Source organism: Paroedura picta, chromosome 4 (assembly GCF_049243985.1).
Source record: "Paroedura picta isolate Pp20150507F chromosome 4, Ppicta_v3.0, whole genome shotgun sequence".
NCBI lineage: Eukaryota > Metazoa > Chordata > Lepidosauria > Squamata > Gekkonidae > Paroedura > Paroedura picta.
In genome coordinates, this window is record NC_135372.1 from 75,915,512 (window position 1) to 75,939,172 (window position 23,661).

The 23,661-nt window shown below is 41.2% G+C and overlaps 1 protein-coding gene across 8 annotated transcripts in view; it reads right to left on the reverse strand.

Annotated features, from left to right (window-relative positions):
* PATJ (PATJ crumbs cell polarity complex component) overlaps positions 1-23,661 on the reverse strand; it is a 209,433-nt gene that overhangs the window by 14,213 nt on the left and 171,559 nt on the right. For 5 of the 8 annotated variants that reach the window (XM_077333525.1, XM_077333520.1, XM_077333521.1 and 2 more), the window contains 8 exons: positions 19,240-19,323; positions 13,725-13,918; positions 11,193-11,340; positions 9,799-9,885; positions 6,211-6,328; positions 5,170-5,250; positions 2,979-3,019; positions 1,960-2,082 (listed from right to left, as the gene is read on the reverse strand). In XM_077333525.1, the coding sequence (XP_077189640.1) occupies positions 1,960-2,082; positions 2,979-3,019; positions 5,170-5,250; positions 6,211-6,328; positions 9,799-9,885; positions 11,193-11,340; positions 13,725-13,918; positions 19,240-19,323 (876 nt within the window). Of the gene's footprint in view, positions 1-1,959; positions 2,083-2,978; positions 3,020-5,169; positions 5,251-6,210; positions 6,329-6,363; positions 8,216-9,798; positions 9,886-11,192; positions 11,341-13,724; positions 13,919-19,239; positions 19,324-23,661 lie in introns of those variants that run through there. The other 3 variants (XM_077333524.1, XM_077333522.1, XM_077333526.1) reach the window with 2 other exon arrangements.

Below are 23,661 nucleotides of genomic sequence, written 5' to 3' on the forward strand. Positions count from 1 at the left end.
TCCTTACCTCGTTCCCTATCCTGCTGATTGGTGGGAAGGATAGAAATGCACGAAGGTCCTTTGGCCAAAAGTGAGTAAGAGCATCCTTTCTGCCTGCCATTGGGTCTTGGTGCCCTGACAGAAACCTGTCTGCTTGTTGAGTTTAGATGTGATATCAACAGATCCATAATTGGACTTCTGGATGTGCTGGCAATTTGAAGACATATTTGTTCAGGGATCATTCTCTTTTCAGGGATCATTCAGGGATCTTTTCTACTTATCTAGTCTGTCTCTAGGTTTAAAAGACCCTTTAGGTGTTCTGCTTTCTTATTCAGGTTCCCTTCTGCCTAGGCTTTTAGCCTTAGAAGATCCGGATAACATCCAGAAAAAGTTCCTGACAGAGTGGTTCCTCAGTGGAACGGGCTTCCTCAGGATGTGGTGAGTTCTCCTTCTTTGGAAGTTTTTAAGCAGAGGCTAGATAGCCATCTGACAGAAATGCTGATTTTATCAACTAGTCAGATTGTGAGTGGGTGGGCAGGAAGGGATGTGCCAGTGTTTGTCTCTTGTGGCCCTTCCTTGCATACATTGGGAATTGCTAATTGCCACTGTGGGATAGTAGGTGAATTTCCTCCAGGCCAGGCAGGATTCTGGTGATTTTTGGTGTGTGTGTGTATGTGGCGGCGGGGGGGGGGGGGGGTCACTTCAGCATGAAATTGGGGTCACTGTGGGTGGGCAGGTAGTTGTGAGTTCCTGCAATGCACAGGGGGTTGGACTAGAAGATTCTGGAGGTCCCTTTCAACTCTATTTCTATGATTCTAAGATGTATGGCCTACTGTAACAGAAGAGATTTCTGGCAAGACTTGGATGTTGGGCCAGAAAGAAAGTGATGATGAAGAGAGAGAAGTTCTATTTTGTAGCCTTCTTCTAATATAGCAGGAACCCACTTGTACTGACTTGAATGTTTCCTGGTTTCTGAAAATAGCTGAAACCCTCCTATTTGATAGTCATGCATTATTTTTCTTGATTGATGGTTGATGGATTTTCTCTCAAATGCTCCTGCAGCGTTTGAAGCTAGTGCAGTGTCCACTGCTATATGCTGCACTAACCTATGATTTCGGCTGGTTTGAGATTTGATTGTTGGCTGCTGGCATCAGGGAAGAAGTGCAGCCTGAAACCTCAGGTCTTTCCCTTCTAGTGACTGGCTGGAGCTCCATCCTCACTGCTTGAATCTTCAGGAGGATGGAGTCTCTCCCTTTTTTCTTTTTTGCTGCTGACTTCTTTTTCCCAGGCTGGCCAGAGCCACATGATTTTCCATGATTTTTATTGTCTGTGACTAGATTTTTTTTAAAAAGTAGAGCAAAGCTCAAAGTGTTCTACAAGAGCAACAGGGCTATCAAAACTGCAGCCTTTGATGTCTCCAACAGGTCTCACAAAAATCTGCATAGTCCTACCGGGAGCAAACATAGGCATGACCTAACCAAGTTTGGATGACTTTCCCCACTGAAGTAGAAAAGCTGGTCGCGATTTTGCCTGGTAGATATCCCTTCTGACAACAGAATATACTGTTAGTATAAAAGCCACAATACCATTCACTTGTCAGTTGCATACATAAGATTTTTTATATCTAAATGGATATTAGTGTCATGCAGGTATGAGGCTATATGGAGGACAAAGTAAAGTCAGATACAAAGGCTTTAATATCAGTACAAAGCATACTTACAGATTATAGAACCTGGTATTATGCCCTTGATTCCAGTCACAGAGTACATTAAGAATTTACTATAGTAGGCTTTCATTGCTTTTATGTAGTCAGTCACACATCATATTTAACCATCAAGAGACAGCAGAAAGGAAGCAACCATCTTTGGAAATGGAAGTTGCTATCAGGATTCGTTCATCAAGGTATGATCCTTAAAACAGAAGCAATCCTCTTTTGAAAGAATAAAAAAGGAGCAGTATTGAATGGAAAGTTTCACTCACTTTGAGCTTATGTGTACGTGCTGCTACTCCACTGGCTTGAATCATGGCAATAAAGATTGGAATGTCTCCCAGTGGGCTCCCTTTGCCACCAGCTATACTGATACCAAGAGCATCATTCAGCCCCTTAATAGAAAGAGGATGGTTACAACAGAATACACAATATATGTGCTTACACATGTTTATTTAACACTGTAATTTTTATATAGGCTTCTTAAGAAAATGTATGCTATGAAGCAAAGTTCACGAATCCATGTGATTAAAGGAAATTGAATAATTCACAATGCTAAACCTCACATACAAAACGTTTCCATTTATAAAGGCAAGAAACTTCACACTATTTCTTGGTGCCTGAAATTTGGGTAGGTCCCATACACAGATTGTTCGACAGCAGCCCTGCAGTTGCAGTCCCCTACAGCAGCGGTCCCCAACCCCCAGTCTAGGGACCGGGACTGGTCCGTCGATGAGTCAGTACCGGGCTGTGGCTCCTCCTCATCCTCCTTCCCAGCTGCTGCCTCGGAGGCTGCCCTGCCACTCTGCTGCCGGCTCACCTTTGGTGCTCTCCAGCAGCCACCATGGCTGGGGCTCCCCCTTGGCATGGCAGCTGCTGCTGGCAGCGCCTCCCAGCGGGCGATGGGAAGTCAGGGGCGCCGTCGGGAAAGCAAGTGGAGCAGGGGCTCAGGCAGCGACAACATCCTTCGGCAAAAGAGTACCTCCCCCCGGGCCTCAGTAAAATTGTCAAGCGTTGGCCAATCCCCGGTGATAAAAAGGTTGGGGACCACTACCCTACAGATTTTATTTCCAAAATGCATTTAGATAACACTGAAGAAAGATGATAGCAGGATTGTATCTAATGAGCAATGCTTTGTAGGACGGTCAGGTTTTGCACAGTTTTAGTTAAAATTATGTCGTAGAAGTCACAATAAGCTGTAAACAAACATTCTGATCCAGATACACAGATACTAACAAAATAGAGGAGAACTTTTGCTTGAGATAAGAAGTAAACCTTCTGAAAAGCTTACCCTTGTAATCTCCACAGTCCTTGGACCCATATCTGCTCCAACTAATAAAGAAATAAACAATAAAATATTGTAAATAAGAGATAAAGGTGCCAAGATGCTAGGGCCTCTTCAGGTTACCTTTCCAAAATTACCATTGAGGAAAAACCTTGGTCATGCCAGACCAGATGATAATCAAGGAAAAAATGGGCCCTCTGTACTACTCAACGCAGATCAACCACACCTGCTTATTGAATAGCCTGGATGTATTTATATGAATTCCTCCAGTAAAGGTTATTTTATTTATTTATTTATTTATTTATTTATTTATTTATTTATTTATTTATTTATTTATTTATTTATTTATTTATTTATTTATTTATTTATTTGAACAGTTATTAACCGTCACTCTCAGACCCTGCCAGCTCGTGGCAGTTTACAAGTAAAGTTCTAAAAACCCACATAACACATAAAATAACAATCCAATACTGGCAGCAAAAACCAATCTATAGATCTTCCCCCTCCCATTCATCCATGCCCTACCACAACAGCCACCACCATCTGAGGGGGGGGGGAGTATCTACTTGTGATGTCCGGCCTATGTGGCATGTACAGGGAGGGACCTGATCCTCCTAGGCTGGCCTACACACAGTTGCACACATTCATGAAAGTAGCTATAGTATAGCTTAGCCTACAGTTAATACTACTATACTGATTTACTTGCTAATTTGTTCTTCATTAGGTTCATCTTGGCTAGTACAATGCTTACTTTTACAATGTCTACAGGTGCAAAGGCAGCACATCAAAGAATGAAACAATCCAAAAGAATCATTGCTGATGTGGGAACATTTTTCCACCTAATAAAACGTGTACCATAGTGGCAGACAATTCACTTCTTAAAACAGGAGGTGATTGGTTCAGCGCCCTGGAAGAGAGGCAGGACTTTGGGGGATGATTGCCACAAGAGTTTTAATGGCTGTTAAGAGTTTTAATGGCAGTTGCTGGGATAAGAGCTTTTAGGCTGCTGCATTTTTCCACACAAGGTGCAACTGGTGCATAGAGAACCTGACTACCTGCCATATTAGCTTGGGGACTGGATAAGGAGGTTAGGGTTAGCCCTTGTGAGGAATGGCGCTGAAGGGTTGATGGGGTTAGAACAAGGCCTTTAGAGAAATTAAAAGGAACCCGGTTGAAACTTATGCCCAGCTAGGTTGTTGTTTAAACAAAGCCTTGATTAGGTGGATTTATGGGGGGAGAGGGAAAAAAAACTTTTGAAGAACTGAAGCAACAAAGCTTACATCAATTCCACAAGCAAGTTCCCTCACAATTTAGATGGTTCCTAAGGGATAAAGAACTTAAAACAGTGGATGAAGCCACCACTTTAGTAGATGAAATTGAAGGGGATTTGGGGAAGGAAATATATTTTCTCACCTCCTACAAAGAAAAATAAAGTTTGGGATACCTCAGAGAAAAATGAGCATCAAACACCAACCCTGCTGGGCAGAACACTCCCATACAAAACAGACAACCAGGGATAGTATGTTATCACTGTCAGCAAGCAGGACACAAAGGCTTACTGTTCAACATTAGAGGAGAGACAAACTGTCAATGTAGTAAAAAGGGCAGAAACAGCCATTGAAACCCAAGTGACAGACTTAGCCACAGGAAGCATAAACAGACAGCTCAGCAAGGGTCTTGAGAGGAATATTTAGAGCCTGTAAATGTAAATGGTGAACAAGTAACTGGCTAGAGAGACACAGGGGCTGAAGTGACTTTTGTAAAATCACCACTCTTTTAAAGATCCTATGATATCCTATTTACCATCTGAACCATCTCAGCTGTCCTATGAGAACAAATCACATGCCTTGCCCTGCTCCATGGATGAGCAGGCCTCTTCTAGAGGAGTGGGTTCAGAACCTTTGTTCTGAAGCTGGCTGAGTGGCTTGGGCCAGGTGCTCGCTCTCTCTTTCCCCCTTTCAGCCTAACACACTTAAGGGGGATGGGCGTTATGAGGGAAGGTAGAGCCATATATTCTGTTCTGAGATCCTTGGAGGAAGGGTGAAAAAAGAATTATGCTACATATTAAGGCAATTATTTAATTTATTTGCTTTTATGTCTATCATGCTTATGTGTCCACCTTTTTCTTGAGCATCAACAGTTTTCTAAAGCCCCGTGTGTGTGTGTATGTATGTATTACATACGTATATATACATACACTCCGAGGAATGGTCGAGGACAGGAAGGCCTGGAGGATCATTGTCCATGGGGTCGCGATGGGTTGGACACGACTTCGCACCTAACAACAACAAATATACATACAGGCTTTATTGGACAATGGCTTCCCCATTAATCTTCTTGCTGGCTCAGACCTAATCCCCAAACAGGTTGCTAGAGCGCATTATATTTTTTCACATAACAGATATTGAGTTGGATACAGTAGATAACAGCCAGTGTTGTCATCTACATGGCTTAAGAAAGGATTTGGGCCACCAAAATCTAATGTAAAGTTAGGGATAATACTTGCATTATATGAGTGGGTGTTCTGTGTGCAATTTCAGCCTTAGGCTCACTGCTTGCCCTTCCTTCTTTGGTACCTCCATTTCCCCTACTTCAGCCCCTCTTCTGGTTCCCTTCATTTACTCCCATCAATTATCTTTACATTACCTTTACCTTTACCCCCCACAATCTCACATTCCCATCCCTCTGCTACTCACTATGTCTCCTGCTCCCACCTTCTACATAGTGATTCTCCTCCTCCCCCCGCCTTTACCTCAACTAATCATGGCATATGCTTTGTTTTAGGTTGTTTCATTCCTTGATGCAGTGTCTTTGTACCTATATTGTTTATCTGACTAAGAGTTAACCGTTTTTAAAATTTTTCGGGTTCTTTTGCAGAAACACCTCTCATATCTGTATATGGTCCCATTATGCAGAGGTCAAATTCAGAATTTGATATGATTCTTCTCATTACCCAACTAATACCCCAGCCACCACCAGCTATCATGATTCAGTTCATTAGTTTAACATGCAGAATCTATGACTTGCTGTAGGACAGCCTGATCCTTTGCAGGAAATACTCCTGTGAAGGATTGTTCTGGGGGATTTCCTCAAATATAGGCATTATTGCAAATACTATTCCTTTGTCACATATAATTGAATGTACTAACAAGTGTTCTAGGTGATCAGAATAAGATGGCATTGATATAAAGTAGCATAACCTACAGGGTTTTTATTGTTTGTGCTTCCTATCCCATACCTGAGTTTTTATGAGAGGAATCAGCAGAGGATCTTTTGGCACTGACAAAATTCTGTAAGGTGGAGATAACTGGAGCAAATGTAGGGTGAAAGTGACCATGAATGGTGTGTTGGCCTATCTGAAAACCAGAGGCAAAATTGGTAAGGCAGAAAGTGAAAAAAATTATAGCACACTGAATTGAATTATAGCACACTGAATTCCAAGCAAATGAATCCAGAGGTAGAAAATGTAACAATTTTATTGTATAAATGGATGTACAAGTGCTTCTACAGTGAGTGTACAAAGTTAAAATAAAACTTACAGTGACTATTTATTTAGACTATTTCCATGCTGCCTCTTCAGTCTATGTAAAAGTTCAGATCAGTTCCAGTATCACCAATTCTTATGGTTCCACTTCCAAGAATATTCATCATTTCAATGAAAACTACAGAAATCTACCCCCCCAAAAAATATTTGTGCAACTTAGATTTGGGAATAAACTCTGATTTGAAAGGGATTACCATTCCCCAAGTGACCATGCCTTGATAGCCATCGCCTACTACCACAGATGTAAAATTTCTGGAATTTTTGAAGCCTCAAAAGAAAAAAAAAACGTGGGGGAGGGGAGAGGAGATGGAAATATATACAATATGTATTTTTCTATCACAGCTAAACTTATTGTACAGCTTAAATAACAGAAATGTATAATTTATAACTTAATTAGCATATAACATTATAGTATTTGGCATATTCATGGAATTTAACAGTATAAATGCCTTACAGTGTAGTACTAAGCACTCTTAAGCTCAGTGGCTTCAATGGCCTTAAGGCTCATTCTTCCACTGATTACCTTTACAAGAAAAATAGCAGATATACCCAATACGAGAATGCTGCAGCCTATGCTACCTGAGCACACGTGTCTTAATATTTACCACCAGACAGATAGGAAAAATTAGAAAACATATTTGGGTAACAAACTAAAGAAGGTGTACTCTTTGGACAGAAACAGTTTCATACAGTCACAGAAGAAATACCAGCATGTTCGGTTGCATTTCATAGTACTGAAAACATTAAACTTTTCATTAAAGTGTTGTCATATACATTATGGCATATTAATTGTTGGCAAAGTTAGTCACATCTAAACAACAAACATCTTGAAAATATGTTGTTTATGTCTACATATAATGTTGTAAATTCTCTAACGTAAATTTGGGCAGCAAAAGAAAACAAGATATTCCAATATGGCTTTATTTCTAGAATAAACAAACAAACAAATATTTTGTTTATATACTGCCCTATCCTGGTTGGCAACAGATTAAAAAAAAACTAACACTAAAAACTTAACTTTAATAGAAAAAACACCTTGACTTATAATTTAACTCTGTGAGGGGTGAACAGAGCTTAGAGGGGTTTTCTGTCTGTGGATGGGTAGACAGTAGAATAGAATCAATAGAACAGTAAAAACATCTCCAGAAAACATCCACATTGCCTTGAAAACTAGTGGTTATAGCATTAAACAGATGTGATATTATCATGCAGAAGCATCTTGTTCTCTTTTGCAAAACCCTGTCCAAATATCTATACAAATCAGGTCAAAGAGACTGGCAGTGGAATCCTATGCAGAGTCTTTGACTAATACTGGAATAACTCTGAGCAAGACTGCATTGTGTGGAAGTGGACAAAGGCAGAAAGCACCATTTTGTAAAGCCTTTCTCATACAACTCCATCATCTTTTTGTTAAATCTCAGCTAAGTCTTATCAAAAGAAATAGTAATTAAAAAAACCTTTTCTACACTGTGAGAGAATTTCCCCCCAAAACATTTCACTCATATGTTCCTGAAGCCTTAGCTGCCAAGCTATAGCTAAGCATGCCTTGTATCTGAAAAGCAAAACTTTGCTAGCTAAATAGTTTTCCAGGCCACAGAGTGCTAATGAAATTTCTACATTAGTGTAAGGATTAGTGTTCCTTGAGGTGCATGAAGAATTCATTAGCAGCAGTTCTCTGTTCTCTAGAGTATGCTTCAGACTAGTGGGGAATAAGGCAAAGAAATAATATGCATGGGGACCAAACAAGCCACAGTTCAATAGTTCAGGAGAAGCAAAATATCCAACATGCATCAGAACTTGACATATGACACAACAGCAGAAAAGCACAGAGCCCACAAAATGGCATTACATGGAAATAAGAATGAGAAATGGTTTTGCTAAAATATTCATGCCTTCACATGAAATCAAGTATATGATTTCCATTCCTTTACTATTGCCATATATTATTATATATTGTCATATATATAATATGGAATGATGGCAGGATCACTGCTATGACGGAGGGGGCCTTTAAGTGACCCCTGCCCCCCAAACCAAGCTGTGACGGCTGGATGGCTGAGCAAAGCATGAGACCTGGGCTGTGCTGCTTGTGAGATAGAAAGCCAGCTGCACCCTGATTGGCCCTGCCCTTACAGCTCCCACCCTCCCTGTCTGAGTTGGAATAGGTCCAATTAGGGTGCAGCCAGCTGCACCCTGATTGATCCTGCCCCTACATCCCCCGCCCTCCCTCACCAAGCCCTCACCTCACAGACATGCCTGGCCCCAGGTAAGAGGCCCGGATGCGGGGGAGGGGGAGCACTTCCCAAAAGGCCTGGAAAGCACACCTGGGGCCTCGCAGAGCTTTCCAGGCCCCCTGGAGGCCATCTGGCTGCAGGGGGACAGACAACAGAGAACGCTTCCCAAAGGCCCGGAAAGCACACTCAGGGCCTAACAGATGCCCTGGGTGTGCTTTCCAGGCCCCCAGGAAGCCATCCAGCTGTGGGGGTGGGGTAGGGGACAGAGAACGCTTCCCAAAGGCCTGTAAAGTGAGGACCTGGGTGTGCTTGCCAGGCCCCCGGAAACTTGTTTGGCCATGGGGGGGGAGGGAGCGCTTCCTGGGGGCCTGGCAAGGACACCCGGGGCCTCGCAGAGGCTCCGGGTGTGCTTGCCAGGCCCCCAGGACGTGCTCCCTTCCTCCACCCTTCCTCCACCCCCCTACACCCTCCCAGCCCTCAGCGCTTCCCGCCAGCCTGGAAAACCACCGGCAAGCTGACAGGGAGGACCCTTTCAAAGCCCATTCTTTGGAACGGGCTTTGATGCTAGTATACATATACTTCTAAGGATACCAAGCCTCCTTTTGTGCCAATATGTTGTCCAATTGTTTAAAAGATTATTTTGATTACCAATAAAAGGAAATCAGTAATTTGAAACTCCCACAATTAGGGTGCCAGCCTCCAGGGGGAACCAGGGGATCCCCTGGAATTGCAGCTCATCTCCAGCCTAGAAAGATGAGTCCCCCTGGAGAAAATAGATGCTTTGAAGGGTATAGTCTATGAAATTGTACCTCACTGAGGTTTGAAGGGTATAGTCTATGAAATTGTACCTCACTGAGGTCTCTACCCTCCCTAAATGCCATCCATAATCTACAGGGGTTTCCCAGTCTGAATCTGTCAACCCTACCCCCTCATCCCCTGCTTGCGGCCAGGCAGGTAGGCAACCCTACAAACAATCACTGCATACAAAGTAAAGATATCCAAGACTGACAATTTCCCCTTATATAATGCACCACCATCTGCCACTAACCTGGCTGCTTTGAGATGTTTTCCGTGAAGACAACCAAGCTCCAGCTCTAAGTCGTCCAATCTCTAGCCGCACAAGTCCCTGAGCACACTTAGGGGATGAAAGAAACACACCAGACAGTTCTCAGATTCTTTTTCTTTATACATATTTTCTTTTATCAAGGGTACACTAAAAATCTCACGTTTGCCATTTTATAACACCAAAGCTTAATGATTGTTTGAACAAGAGATTATATAATTATATAATCCATTTTCCAGTTCTGGGTTTCAATCCTATAATTAGTTCACTTTCTGTGTGAACTGCTTGTTTCCTATGTGCAAATGGGTCTTTTAATGTAACAAAGCATACAGCATTGCTATATTTTCAAGTTCCTTTGGAATAATGCCTTTTTAAAAGGTACACATAATAGCCTTAATTCGCAAGAGCATAAATGCTTTTTCCTTATAACACTTATTCTAAAATATGGGACTGAAACCAGCAATCCATAAGTGGAATTCAATGACAGTCATTTCCCCCCCTCTATCGCTCTCCTTCTAGCAATCCTTTCTGACCTTGGGAAAGTTCATTTTTGAGGTTTCAGGAGGCTAAGAGGGAAGAAATTACCCTTTTGGACTTTTCTGTTGGTTCAGAGGAAGATTTTGCCTCTTTCTCTCTCCAAATTTCCAATGTAGGTTTGTTGTTAAATCCATGCAGGCCTAATGAACCTGAACATAAATTTTCCCAGAGTCAAAATGGACTGCTTGGGGAAGGGAACTTGCAAAAGAATGATGAACTTCATCTCCATGAGCTATCAGACCTAACCTTTGGTCTACCATTCTATGAACATTTCCTGGAAGGAAATCCCAGGGAACACATGGAAGCTGCACATTGTCCAATCATTAGACATCTTCCCCCCCTTTTTTAACAATTACATTAATTGAAATATTTGATTCATGAATGAGAATATTTCCTCAGTATCTCCATGATGTATGCTACATTTGGGGGGTGGGGGTGGATCTCATGTACATAAGCATCAGCCATTTTTGTTGAAACTCCAGCCCCCCAAAATCTTTGCCAGTGACCCTACTGTTTAATGTACTAGCTCTTTTACTATACTTGGGTGTCAAATATAATTTTTGGATTGGCACACAGTATTGCTTAGATATCATGAAAGATTTCTATGGACAGAAGAGGTTGATTTTGCCAGTTGTACCCCAATGCTACAGACCTTTTTCTCCCAGGGTATTCATGGGAGGTTCTCTGTCTCTTAGGAGCAGCATCTCAAGGGTGATTTTGAACAACAAGAGAATGTGGGAAATTTAAATCACTCAGATGGAAATCTCCTCTGTCTGTGGAAATATAGTCATCTTATAGAACGTTTGCAACTACAGATTAGTAGAATGTATAATATGGCTTACTTTGAGAATAGTGGCAACCACTTCTTGTGAAGCTTGTCTTACATCCTCCCCATTGACAGACAAGATCTGATCCCCTTGAATTAGTCTCCCATCAAAGTCTGCAGCTCCTCCTTTGACAATATCAGAGATAAAAACTCCACTTCCATTTCTAATAATGCAAGAAACACACAGCTATTAAATAAGCAAATTAGTTTTTAAATGCTGTTTTAAAAATAAGACATTCAAAGAAAGTGACAGACCAGGAATACGATGTTTCTGAGACAGCGCTCAATATATCAGGTTCTTATTACTCTGCAGACACCCACATCATACTGTTTCTGAGGACAGTATTTCAGAGAGTGTGAAGCCCTCTGTTTGCAAGTCAGACTGAACCTTTTTCAAATGGCAGGACTATGTTAGGGGATTTGGAATACAGATTTACTGAAAGCAATCCTCAAGGCTAGCGATCCCCAACCTGTGGGCCGCAGACCACATGTGGTCCGTCGACTAATTGGAGGTGGGCCACAAAGGACGCCTTCTCCGCCCCCCTGGCCCTTTACTTCATCCCCCCCCCGGCCCTTTACAACACACTTCGGGTGTCATTGTCTCCCATCACTCCCAGATGTGACTATCTCGTTGCAGAGAAACAATCTCAGGGTTCCCATTGATTTGTCATTGCCATGAGTTAAAATTTCCATGAAAATAGAATGTTCCTTATGTTCATTGTTGTGGCGTGTCTGTATCTTATTTTGAAGGGATGTTTAAACATTACCATAGCGATCAGAGAGCGTTAGGGCAGTGGTTGAGAGTAGAGGAGTAAACTACCCCCTACTCAGTAGGAAAAGGGAGATAGCTCTGAGGAGTGGAGCAAACCCTGGCCAGAAACTGCCTTTTGAAACATAAAACCTTTAGAAGAGTACTGGTGAGTTCAGTGATGGAATTAGGGTACTGGACAGAATATCCCTGCCGTCTGGAAACAAAAAAGAGTCAAATACGCTCAAGAAATTAGACTGCAGTGTTTAGAAAACCCTGAAACAAAAGTCTCTCATCTTAAAGATTCTAAGTGATTGTGAAAAGCTTAAGAAACTCTCCACTGCTTGAAACATGAATTAGAGTCTGTGCCTATATTCATAGAATCATATAGTTGGAAGGGACCTCCAGGGTCATCTAGTCCAACCCCCCGCAACCTCACAACTTCCTGCCCACCCATAATGATAGAGTCATAGAATCATAGAGTTGGAAGGGGCCATACAGGCCATCTAGTCCAACCCCCTGCTCAACGCAGGATTAGCCCTAAGCATCCTAAAGCATCCAAGAAAAGTGTGTATCCAACCTTTGCTTGAAGACTTCCAGTGAGGGGGAGCTCACCACCTCCTTAGGCAGCCTATTCCACTGCTGAACTACTCTGACTGTGAAAAACTTTTTCCTGATATCTAGCCTATATCGTTGTACTTGTAGTTTAAACCCATTACTGTGCGTCCTTTCCTCTGCAGCCAATGGGAACAGCATCCTGCCCTCCTCCAAGTGACAACCTTTCAAATACTTAAAGAGGGCTATCATGTCCCCTCTCAACCTCCTTTTCTCCAGGCTGAACATTCCCAAGTCCCTCAATCTATCTTCATAGGGCTTGGTCCCTTGATCCCAATTCCATGCCCATATGATCCCCCCCCCAACAAGAGTCCCTGGCTAATCTGTCCTGGAGAAAATTTACCTCCTGACCCCAAAGTAGCAAGTGGCAAAGTAGCAAGTGGAATGCAAGAAAGGGCCACAAGAGCCAAGTACCAACACAATCCCTTCTTCCTAAATTCATAGAATCAGCATTTCAATTACTGATTTGCTTCAAAAATGTTGCCCCTGATTTCACTTTTCCTCTCCTTGTTGAATAAAATATTTTGTTATTTTTTAAGTTAAAAGAGGGATCTCAACCCCTCCCTCTGGGCTGAGCCAGCAGCAAAATTTCACACTGTGACGGGGTGGGACAGTCATTTTTTTTTTAAAAAAGAAGAAAACTCATAAATAGGGCTGTTCAATCAGAAAAGGAGAGGAAAACGGAGGGAAAATCTTGCCTCTCAAGGAGGAAAGTGGGTGAGATCATCAATTTGCAATTTGAAGTTCCATATGCTCATACTTCCCCTAATCCTCTTCATCTGCAGGTTAGGTACAACCATTAGAGGTTGCATGCTAAAATCAGTGCTACACATGTAAATATATATATGTTCCCTAATGAAAGCAGAACCTTAAAACTAGCAACATTTTATTTTAATATGAGCTTTTGTGAGTTACTGTTCACTTAAAGAACATATTGAAATAAATATTGTTGGCCTTTTTAAGGCCACTAGACGATTACAACTACCCTTCTGCAAGGCTCACACTTCAATCACCATCACCATGAGAATATTTCAAACCTATTTCAATTATAGGATGACTATAATTCCAACCCTTCATGATGCCCACTCTTAACACAGAGACCCTAACTTGGTTTTAGAAATCTTTTGTGTGCTCTACTACAAGAACATTCCTCTCTTAACAGCTGTGTTTAAGTATGGCCCTTACCGTTTGCCAACAATGCTTAGCCCTAATCCTCGTCCCATTTTCCTTTGTAGCTCTACAAGGAAAATCTCCAAATTTTCTTCATCTTTATAATGAGCTTCATCTCTGTAAACAACCAGTTGCACTTTCTGAGGAGTCTGTCTCAAGGCCGTGATAGCTTCTTCATGACTAGCATTTCTTAAGTCGATGCTGTTAACCTGGAGGAAATCAAAGTTTTGTTGTCACAAAAATGTTTGCTTATTGGATTTTAATTAGTAAGGTTACTAAAGAGACATTTATTGCTAACGAGACTAGGGATAGGCATGAACCATGAACAAATTCTGATTCAATTTGAACCGTGAGGCTGGTTTCTGAACCAAATTGGTTTGTAACAGTTCATTACTCTGTTTGCTGCTCCCTGTCAAAAGTGGTGCAGAAGAGAAAGCATAGTTTTCCTGGGGAAAAAAGTGGAGCAGCATGGAGCAGAAAGAACAGGGGTTTAATGGCTCAGAGCCATTTCAATGGCGCAGAGCCATGGCTCCTTGCTATTCAGCTGTTTTCATGAGCAAAAATCAGGGGGTTAAATTAGAAGAAGAAGAAGAGGAGTTGGTTCTTATATGCCGTTTTTTTCTAACTGAAGGAGTCTCAAAGCGGCCTTCCCTTTCCTCTTCCCACAACAGACACCCTGTGAGGTGGGTGAGGCTGAGAGAGCCCTGATATCACTGCTCAGTCAGAACAGCTTTATCAGCGCCATGGCGAGCCCAGGGTCACCCAGCTGGCTGTATGTGGGGGGGGGGGGTGCAGAATCGAACCCGGCATGCCAGATTAGAAGTCCGCACTCCTAACCACTACACCAAACTGGCTCCCCAAGCCATTTAAGCCTCTGCTTTCTGCTATTCACCAACCATTATGAACTTCCTTAAAATTTGTGAAAGTTCATGGCGGCTGTTCAGTTTACAAACTTCTGTTTATGAATCACACAATATTCATCTCAAATCGTAGTTCATGAGCCAGTTCATGTACATCCCTAAATGAAACCAGGTTTGTAGGAAAGCATTCCACTCCATAAGGCAAGCTACACAAGATTTTGATAGTCCCTATACAGGATCCATAAAGTTACGTTTTTAAAAGTCTACTAAAGTCCATGGACCTACAAAGGTGTAACTCTGTTTAGGATTACACTGCTAATCACGTAGCGCTTTTACATATTAACATGATCTATTAGATTATTTTATTTTAGGCTGCATTTGTATTAAAGCAAGGTTAGAAGTGACATAATATGCTCTAGGAAGCACCCTGCAATGAATCAAGATTTCCAGCCTCCTTGCAAGAAATTTTGAACTTCTAGGAAATGAAGATCCATCTATCACAAGCATCACAAGCATGCATAGCCCATCCACATTTGATTAGTTTCCAGGAGATTCTTCCTTTCCATAATTGGGGTTGGCAGAAGGATCCTCATAAAACTCCTCTTTGCCTTCTCAAAGATCCCAAATTTCCATTATACTCAAACTTTTGCACATACTTGCATTTGCAATGAAGAATGTACCCTACATTCATTAATCATAGTCATTAAGCATACTTCAAGTAATAGTGTTCTGTTACAAATGGGAAAATAACAGATGGGAAAAAAGAAACAAACAAGCAGGTTAGCTGCCATAGGGAAAGATAAAAAGTTTCAAACCCCCTATTGATTTGGATATACATAAATTTGTGTTCAATCCAATATCTATTTATGGACTCATTAAAGTCCCAAGATAAACTTCTTTACCACTTTGTGGTATAAATCCTATTTCTCTGCATTTTGTCACCACATTATAATTTATTTATATTTTGATAGACCATCAGTGCAGAGTTACTTCCATTTCAGCCCATTAAAACCACTGGGTTTAGAATGGAATAACTGGGCATATGATGGTACTATAAGGCTTTTAATTTCTGTGACTATATGAACGCTCAGATGTATCTGGTCATGTAGCCCTTAATTTGTTTCTGGACATTACATCTTATTCTTAAAGGAGTATTTTACAGTGAAAGCTATAAGAAAATTATTTTTATACACTCCAATAGATGGCACACAAGACCAATCTTGGAGTTCCCTATTAAATTTCTCTTAAAACGAATGCTAAAACATTGCAGTTTAATAAATGTAGATGACACAATTGTATAATTTTCCTGACCAAACAGGAATCTGTTTTTGTTGAAATTTTTAAAAATCCTTGAAACATATATTGCACTTTAATTCCTGGAGGATTTGAGGTTAATAATCATATACATATTCTCCAGCACTCTGCATATATAAGAGGCCTCCTCTTAATTCAGCTGAGAACAAAAATACCCATTTTTAAAGATCCCATATAACATTGTATGAAACAATTTGGAGAATATGGCCCTGGAAACATAGGCACATCCCCTAGATATTTGAATGTTTTGGTAGGGTGGAAGTATGAAGAGGTAGAGCACCATGGTGCTCTTTGTCCATGGTGCTCTTTGTCCTGTCACAGCTGAACTGAAGAAATGTTCAGTATAGTGGGAACATAAGGCACAAGGATGTAGGTCTCCTTTAAATCTGTGTGTACAAGCAGGTCCTGCTATAGGCCTGCAGATTTGCATCTTAATGCTTCCATTGATTTTTTAATGGGGAGCTTTATTCCTCTGCTGGATTCCAGACCTCTGATGCTATGATTTACCATTCTGGAATAAGGGGCACTTTTCGAAAGCCTTTTTGACTCCTTTCTTCATGACACCAAAACTGCTCTCCCCTCTTGCATTTGAATACAACCATATCAAATGCAACACTTAACAAAACAAAAGTAACAACAATAACATTTAAGAGCAGGAACAGGTCAGCCACTTAAGGGCTGTTCCCCCTATCCCTGTATTAACAAACCGGTGGAGCAAAAGATCGTGATCAACCACATCAAATACAGCCGAAATATCTAACAACATGAGAATGGCCAACCCGCTTCTGTTCACTTGGGACCGCAGTCTCCACCCCAAGGCCAGGATAGAAGCCTGACTGGTATGGATCTAGGGCTGAAGTTTCTTCCAAAAATGCCAGGAGCTGGTCCGCCATAGCCCTTTCAACATTATTAATTAGATGTTGTTAACCTAGCATTAAACGAATAAATTAGCAGCTAAAATAAGAAACCTTATGCGGAAAAGCAAGAGTAACATCCAAACAGTCCTCAATGTTTCCCTAACCTTCTTTCTTACAGCTCATAATAGGTATGCTGGGAATTTATGCTGACTTCCCAGCAAGATGTTTGTAGCTCCTCTGTGACCACAGTGGTTTGACTCCAATTCCCTGATTCTGTTACCACAAAACTTTTTCTTAACCATTGCTTAGCTAAAAACTCAAAATAAAGCATTTGTAAAACAGCACAGTTCATTAAAGACTCATGCTCACAGAGGTTTATTTTATTTTGGAGAGCAGTTCCAGAGGATGGCAGATACTGGCTTATGTAAACATGTACAATTTTCATATTTTGGAAATTATTTCCATGTTCTTAAATTAAGAAATGTACACAAATTACTGTAAACAAATAGGAACCTAAGGATCTCGCAAGAGGGGGCCAGTTGCCTCCTCCTCCTCCTCCTCCCAGTTACTCTCTTTTCAATGCCATCTTTCCCTGGCACCGGCTGAGAAAAGGAAAAAAGAAGAAACTGTCCCCTTCTCCTCCTCCTGGCTGCTGCTGCTTCACTACCTTCTCTACTCTGGAGAGGAAGTGGTTAGTACTCAGCTAATCCAAACTGAAAAAAATACCAGAAAAAAACCTTATTGGGATTTTTCAGACATTGACTCAACCAGATTTCTCTCCCCTTCCCTATTTTTCCAGCTATCCAAAATGGCTGGCATGAAAAATTCTGAAAACAATCCAAATTTTTGGGACCAGCAGATAGTCAAAGTTAGAGTGCATTTAAAAGGTTCTCAGTTCCTTTAAATGCATTTGTAGAGAACTCTCCACTTGGAGAAGGCATCTAAAGAAACTGCAAGCTCTTTAAATGCCTTCAGAGTTCCCCTGCACCACTGCAACTTGAAAAGTTCAGTAAAAAATTAAAGGGACATTTTTTTCTTTAAAGTCCCCTTCTTTTAATGCCCCATTCTGTTGGAAACAATGAAGGATGGTGGCACCTTCCTTGAGAGCTCATAGAATTGGAACCCCTGGTCCAGTCTTTTTCATACTTTGGAGGTGCCTCTACCTCAAAAAGCAGTGCCCCCCCCCAAGCCCCAGATATACCCAGATTGATTCTCCATTACAACCTATGGAACTGTGGACTATAATGCTCCATATAGGCTATGATGGAGCAAAAAAAAAAAGGGCATTCCCAAATATTACCGAATCTGAATACCATATCAATACTGGGATTCAGGAATACTGGGAAATAACAGTATTTAAGGAATTCAATATACCCAAAACCTAAAAATATTGTTGGGGGGGAGTGCTGTAGCACATCCATAGTTGCTAGTGAAGGAGAGATAAAGCAGTGGTAATGCTACCACCTCATGCCAGTACCTGCTACTACTACTTTGTTACTTTTCCATCTAGCTTTTTCTCTCACTTGCTGCTGCCACCATCTAGCTTCTCCCACCCTGGCTGCCACCTGCTTAGCTTCTTTTCCTCCTTTAGCTACTCCTGCTCTATTGCTGTCTACCTGCATCCTGATCCAACTGGATTCCTTAGGAATGTTTATTGGAGTTGCTAGAAAAATATGACAGCAAAAATGTTGTAAACCTATTGTCAGAATCCTGTGGTTTCATTATTTAGGATGTTTGTGTAACTAGGATATGTAGAGTTTCATCCCTGTGTAGGAGATGGGGCAGTTTGTCTCCTTTGCTTAAGTTTATAACCCTGATGTTCTTTCCTTCATTTCAATTCTCCCCTCCCCTCTTTCTCACCTCTAAGCAACCCATTTGCTCTGTTCCTTTTCCCTTCTCCCTGGAAGCCGGATTCCCATCTGCAAGTTAAAACTGTTTGATGTTTCCCTGTCCTCACTGGATTCCTACAGGAGAGGGGAACCGGGTTTGTGATATATGCTAAAATCTTTGTCTGTGCTCCCCAGTTTCAACAATGCCTTGATGAGAGTACTTTCTTACTTAATGAAAAAATCTTTGATTTTTCGCCAAGAGTTTGCTTTTCTGAGTAACCAAAGATCCTCACACTTATGCTGTGAGATCTTTTCTTTCCCTTTATGCTGTCTGTCTTGTCTTCCTCCATTTGGACAATAAAGTCTACCTCTCTGTTTTTAAAAACTGAATTTTTTCCCTGCAAACCTAGGGGTTTCCATAGGTCCATAGCCTCCTCTGTACTTGGCTCAATTGTGTAGGTTTTAGAAATCTGTTGATTTCTGAGGGTCAGGTTCAGGATTAACCATAATGTCAAAAAGTCAGAACTAGTTTAAATCTGGTTTAGATACATCTATTTCAATATATTATTTTATACAGTATTAAATCAAATTCAGCTCTTTGTTCTGAGTTCTAGGACAGTCCATGGTTTTTCTCTTAAAACATAAGTTCTGAATGGAAGAATAGACTTACCTCAAGAATTTGATCTCCAGCCCAAAGTCGACCATCTCTAGCTGCTGCCCCTTCATCATAAACCTCATGAATAACAATAGCATCCTATTGGAACAAAGTAATTCTATATTAATGCTTATAAATTTGAACACGTTCCACATTTGAAGGGGCACAGTTCTTTTACTAACGCTTTGTTGTTTATACTATTTAACTCAATAAATACTAAAATGCCTATGGGGGAGTAGAGGAGTGTAAAATGTAATGTAAAATTCTTCAGATGGTTAATCATGAGTAAGAGATCAATAGGGTTCTGCTAAGGCCTTTAGGTAAGAGAAAGTATTGTACAGTTTTCAGTGCTACAAACTATATTACAATTTCATGGATTTTCCCTGCTGTCTAGAAGTAATTCTATCTAGTTATTCTTGCAAGAAACATACTAATAATATTCTCAGACATCAGCTATATATGAACTCTAGGTCAACTTTCATCTTAATCATGTTTAACTTTTATTATATAATGTAAAAGCAAGGTGTTAAGAGTAATTATTTTTAAAGGCCACAGGGATGTTCAGCATTAATTAATTAAACTGGTGCCATATACTGAGTGCAATTCAATCCGCCAGAAGAAATGAAATCCAGAAGTTTATTGGTTATATAACTGCGGCTGGAAAATGCAGGCAATAGCAGATGTTGTTCTAGGGAAGGTTTCATCATTGATACATAGTTATTGCCAGGAATGGATGCCACAGAAAGAACAAAAAGTGGGGGAAACTTCAAAACAGCAGTTGTTATCATAACATCATTCACTTTGAAACAAAATGCCAAACACACTCATGGATTGCTTCCTAACTACCCTTTTTAGTGATTAACCATATAAAACAGAGATGGATTGCAAATACTCTAGAAGACAGGCTAAGCATTCAAAAGACGTCGAGTGGGGCACACAGTAGTAGAAAGAATATAATAAGAAGTAAGAAACTGTTACATACAGGAGATTGAAGAGCTACTAACGACTTGTGGGCAGGGCATCCCTCCCCATCTATTACCTCTTTCCCTTTCCTGAAGGAACCCACAGCTTCTCCTTTCCGGCTTCATTCTCTGCCTCCCACCTGTCAACCAAGTTACTTTTATCAAACCTCCCCATTTGCTGCTTTGCTTTTGTTCATCTCCTTGCTAGCCACTCTCAGGGAGAACTCTGGTTGAGTAGTGTGGTACCAATTGCCAAGGCCACGCCAGTCCCAGTTCTGCTGTGCTGGCTATGTAAGGTTGATTTTCATTGTGATGGCTATGCTGTGCCAGGCTCAGCTGCATAGTGTGATGCCAGAATGTGCTAGGCTTAGTTGCCTGTACCATGCAAGGCTGGGCCCAGCTGAACCAAGCTTAGTTATGTGGTAGCAAGTTAAGTGGTGACTGCTTCTGGATCTGGCCCAATGAATCCTCCCTCAAAATAGTCATGGAATGGGCCCTGTCCCTCCCTTGCCTTTTATTGATAGAAACCAAGGCTTGATTACTGTCAGTACTGTTATGCTTGACAGGTAATGGCAACTGAGGGCATTCATTTCTTAAAAGTACAGGCACTACTTCAGCCAATTTAGTGAATTTTACTGAATTTTACTAATGTTTTTTTGTTTTTAATGTCGGATTTTTCTGGAAACCTAGGGCTTTCCTCAATTTGTAGAAAGATCTGTCTTGTCTGTTCATGGCTCCAGCCTTCAGATTTATGCATCAACTGATTTGGCCACACTGAGAATTAGATATACTGAAGTGCAAATATGAGTGGCAGTTAAACTGGTTAGGTAGAAACATTTGACAGAATCATATATTTGGAAGGGACCTCCAGGGTAATCTAGCCCAAATACCTGCACAATGCAGGATCTCACAACTACCTGCCTACCCACAGTGGCCCCAATTTCATGCCCAATAGATCCCCACCACCACCAAAAATCTCCAGAATCCAGCCTGGCCTAGAGGAAATAATAGGATCCATACCAAATTTTACCAACTTGTCAATAAGAATATAACATGGAACCTTATCAAATGCTTTGCTGAAATCAAGGTAAACTATGTCAACAGCATTCCTCTGATCTAGCAAGAGAATAATATTGACTACTGAAGGGGGGGAGGTATCATGAATAATCAGATACACATCAGTCCTGGTATGGCATTATAAGGTCAACATAATTTAAAGTTCAATTCTTGAGAAGTAACAGAGCAGCTGTACATAGGGCATATAAGACCACAGTTCAGAATCTTATGTACCATTGTTGGCATCACTGCTAGAAAAATAATGTTAATTTACTGGTCTGAAGTAACAGAACGGAGTTTGAGCCCAGTGGCACCTTTAAGACCAACAAAATGTTATTCAAGGTATAAGCTTTCATGTGTAAGCGCACTTTTTCTGATTCTTCTCAGGACTTTGTTCTGGGAAGAATTCAGTGATCAACAGAAATATATAGTGGGACGAAGACTCATAACATGATAGCAGAAAGCCATATGATAACAAATTATACATGTCATGGCTTCTGCTACAGGAGACTGTTTTCAGCAGCATGTGAAACTGTTGCCAGGAGGGACAGTGTGCCCAATAGGAAGCCCTAGGGCTTCTGTGGTGGAGGGTCCCCATTCTGATCCCCTGCCCTGCCATAGCACTAGGGACTGCCACAGGAAGCGCCTTTGGCTTCAGTTTCTGGCCAGTGAGAAGCCTGATCCTTCCCTCCTTCTGTTGAAAGAGTGTATGTGGGGGAGGGGCTGGCACTATTCCTTAACTTCACCTCATTGCCAGCTTCCCAACATGATGCACTGTGGAGGAGGGTGAACACAAACTTCCTGCTTTTCTATGGCTATGTGTATAGTTCTGTGTGTGTGCACACACACATGTGCACATGCTATCTCTGCATTTACTAAATATCTGTAAACCTTATACAAATCCTGTAAGACATATCAGTTTTAGTACAGAAGAGCATGAAAGACTGTGGTTGTCTGATGCCTCTGGAAAGCTGATGAATGACAGATCATTCTGGCTGTCAGCTAATGCTTTTAGCCACAGTTACATACCACCTTTTAATATTGATTTAAAAAGAGCAGAAACAATTGAAATTCTTCCTGCAATGGATTGCACAAAAAGAATCCATCTTGAAGAAATTTAATTATGAAACCAGTTGGACAGTACAGTTAGCTGCCTAGGGAGATGACACCTGTAGTTTGGGCTGATCCTGCGTTGAGTAGGGGGTTGGACTAGATGGCCTGTATGGCCCCTTCTAACTCTATGATTCTGTGATTCTATGAGGCTGAGGAATCTCTTCAGATATGTCTGAAAGAAATTGGACAGCTGCTTGAAAGATAACTTGTATGAAAAGCATTTCTCAATATTAAATGATCCCAATTAATTGCAGGAGTACGTGTCTATCAAGAGAGAAATTTTTGTAGGATCAGGCTTTATATCCTTAAACTTTCCCATACATCTTGTCTAACTATGGAATTCTTCAGAAGATGACACCTGTAGTAAAAGTTAGATGTTCTAAATACAGGTACCGAGCCTCGCAATTTCTTAATGGAGTTGCTTCTGCTTAGTTTCTCAACTGCATGGTGTCTCCCCAGTCTTCTAAGCAGTGTGATTTGCTAGTTGTTGGTCTCCTAATTTCTACCCTACTTCCCCCCCGCCCCAGTTTTTTTCTGAACATCTTTATGCTGCTGTTGCTGGAAGAAAATAATCTGAAACACTTGTGTGGAGTCTGCTTAAAATTGCAACCTCATGTCTAGAAAAGTCAGAACATTAACAAACATTAATTCTGAGGTCATAGGTTAGTATTAAAAAGCCAGGTCTAACTCCCATTTTCCTGGACCAAAACTACCAGACCATTTCTGCATGGAGGGGTAAAATGTGAGTGGCTTCCTGCTTGCAAACATGGGATGTTAATTTCGCATTTGTAGCTCTCATCATGGGGAGACCCTTCCTGCGTTTTCCCTCTACCCCTTTGCAGCTTTTGCCTCTTGATGAGGCTGCAAGGGAAAACAAGTTAAACTTCTCTCTCTGCTCCTTGGCTTGTCAATCACAGCAAGCCACTAATCACAGCAGGCAAGCTCTTTCATGGACTGAAACTCCCCCCCCCCCCCAGCCCTGAAATTAATTTTTTTTAAAGGCACTCCCACATTCCTATGCGGTAATGGCACAACACAGATGCATTTTAAATAAAAAATAAATACTGCTGCATTGCTTTGAAGAAACGCCAGAATGATACAGCATCCACCCCCCCCCTTGGGAATTCGTGTTCTTCTACAGTTTATTTCTGTTTGGGGGGATTTCTGAGACGTTGAATATGGTCCCTGGAGCCCAAAAAAACATTTTGTGCTAATGGTTGGATTTAAAACAGAGCACTCAGACCCCTGCATGATCAGGAGAAAGCAGCCCAATCACCCCATGCCTCCTCTTGCCTCCTCTTGCCCA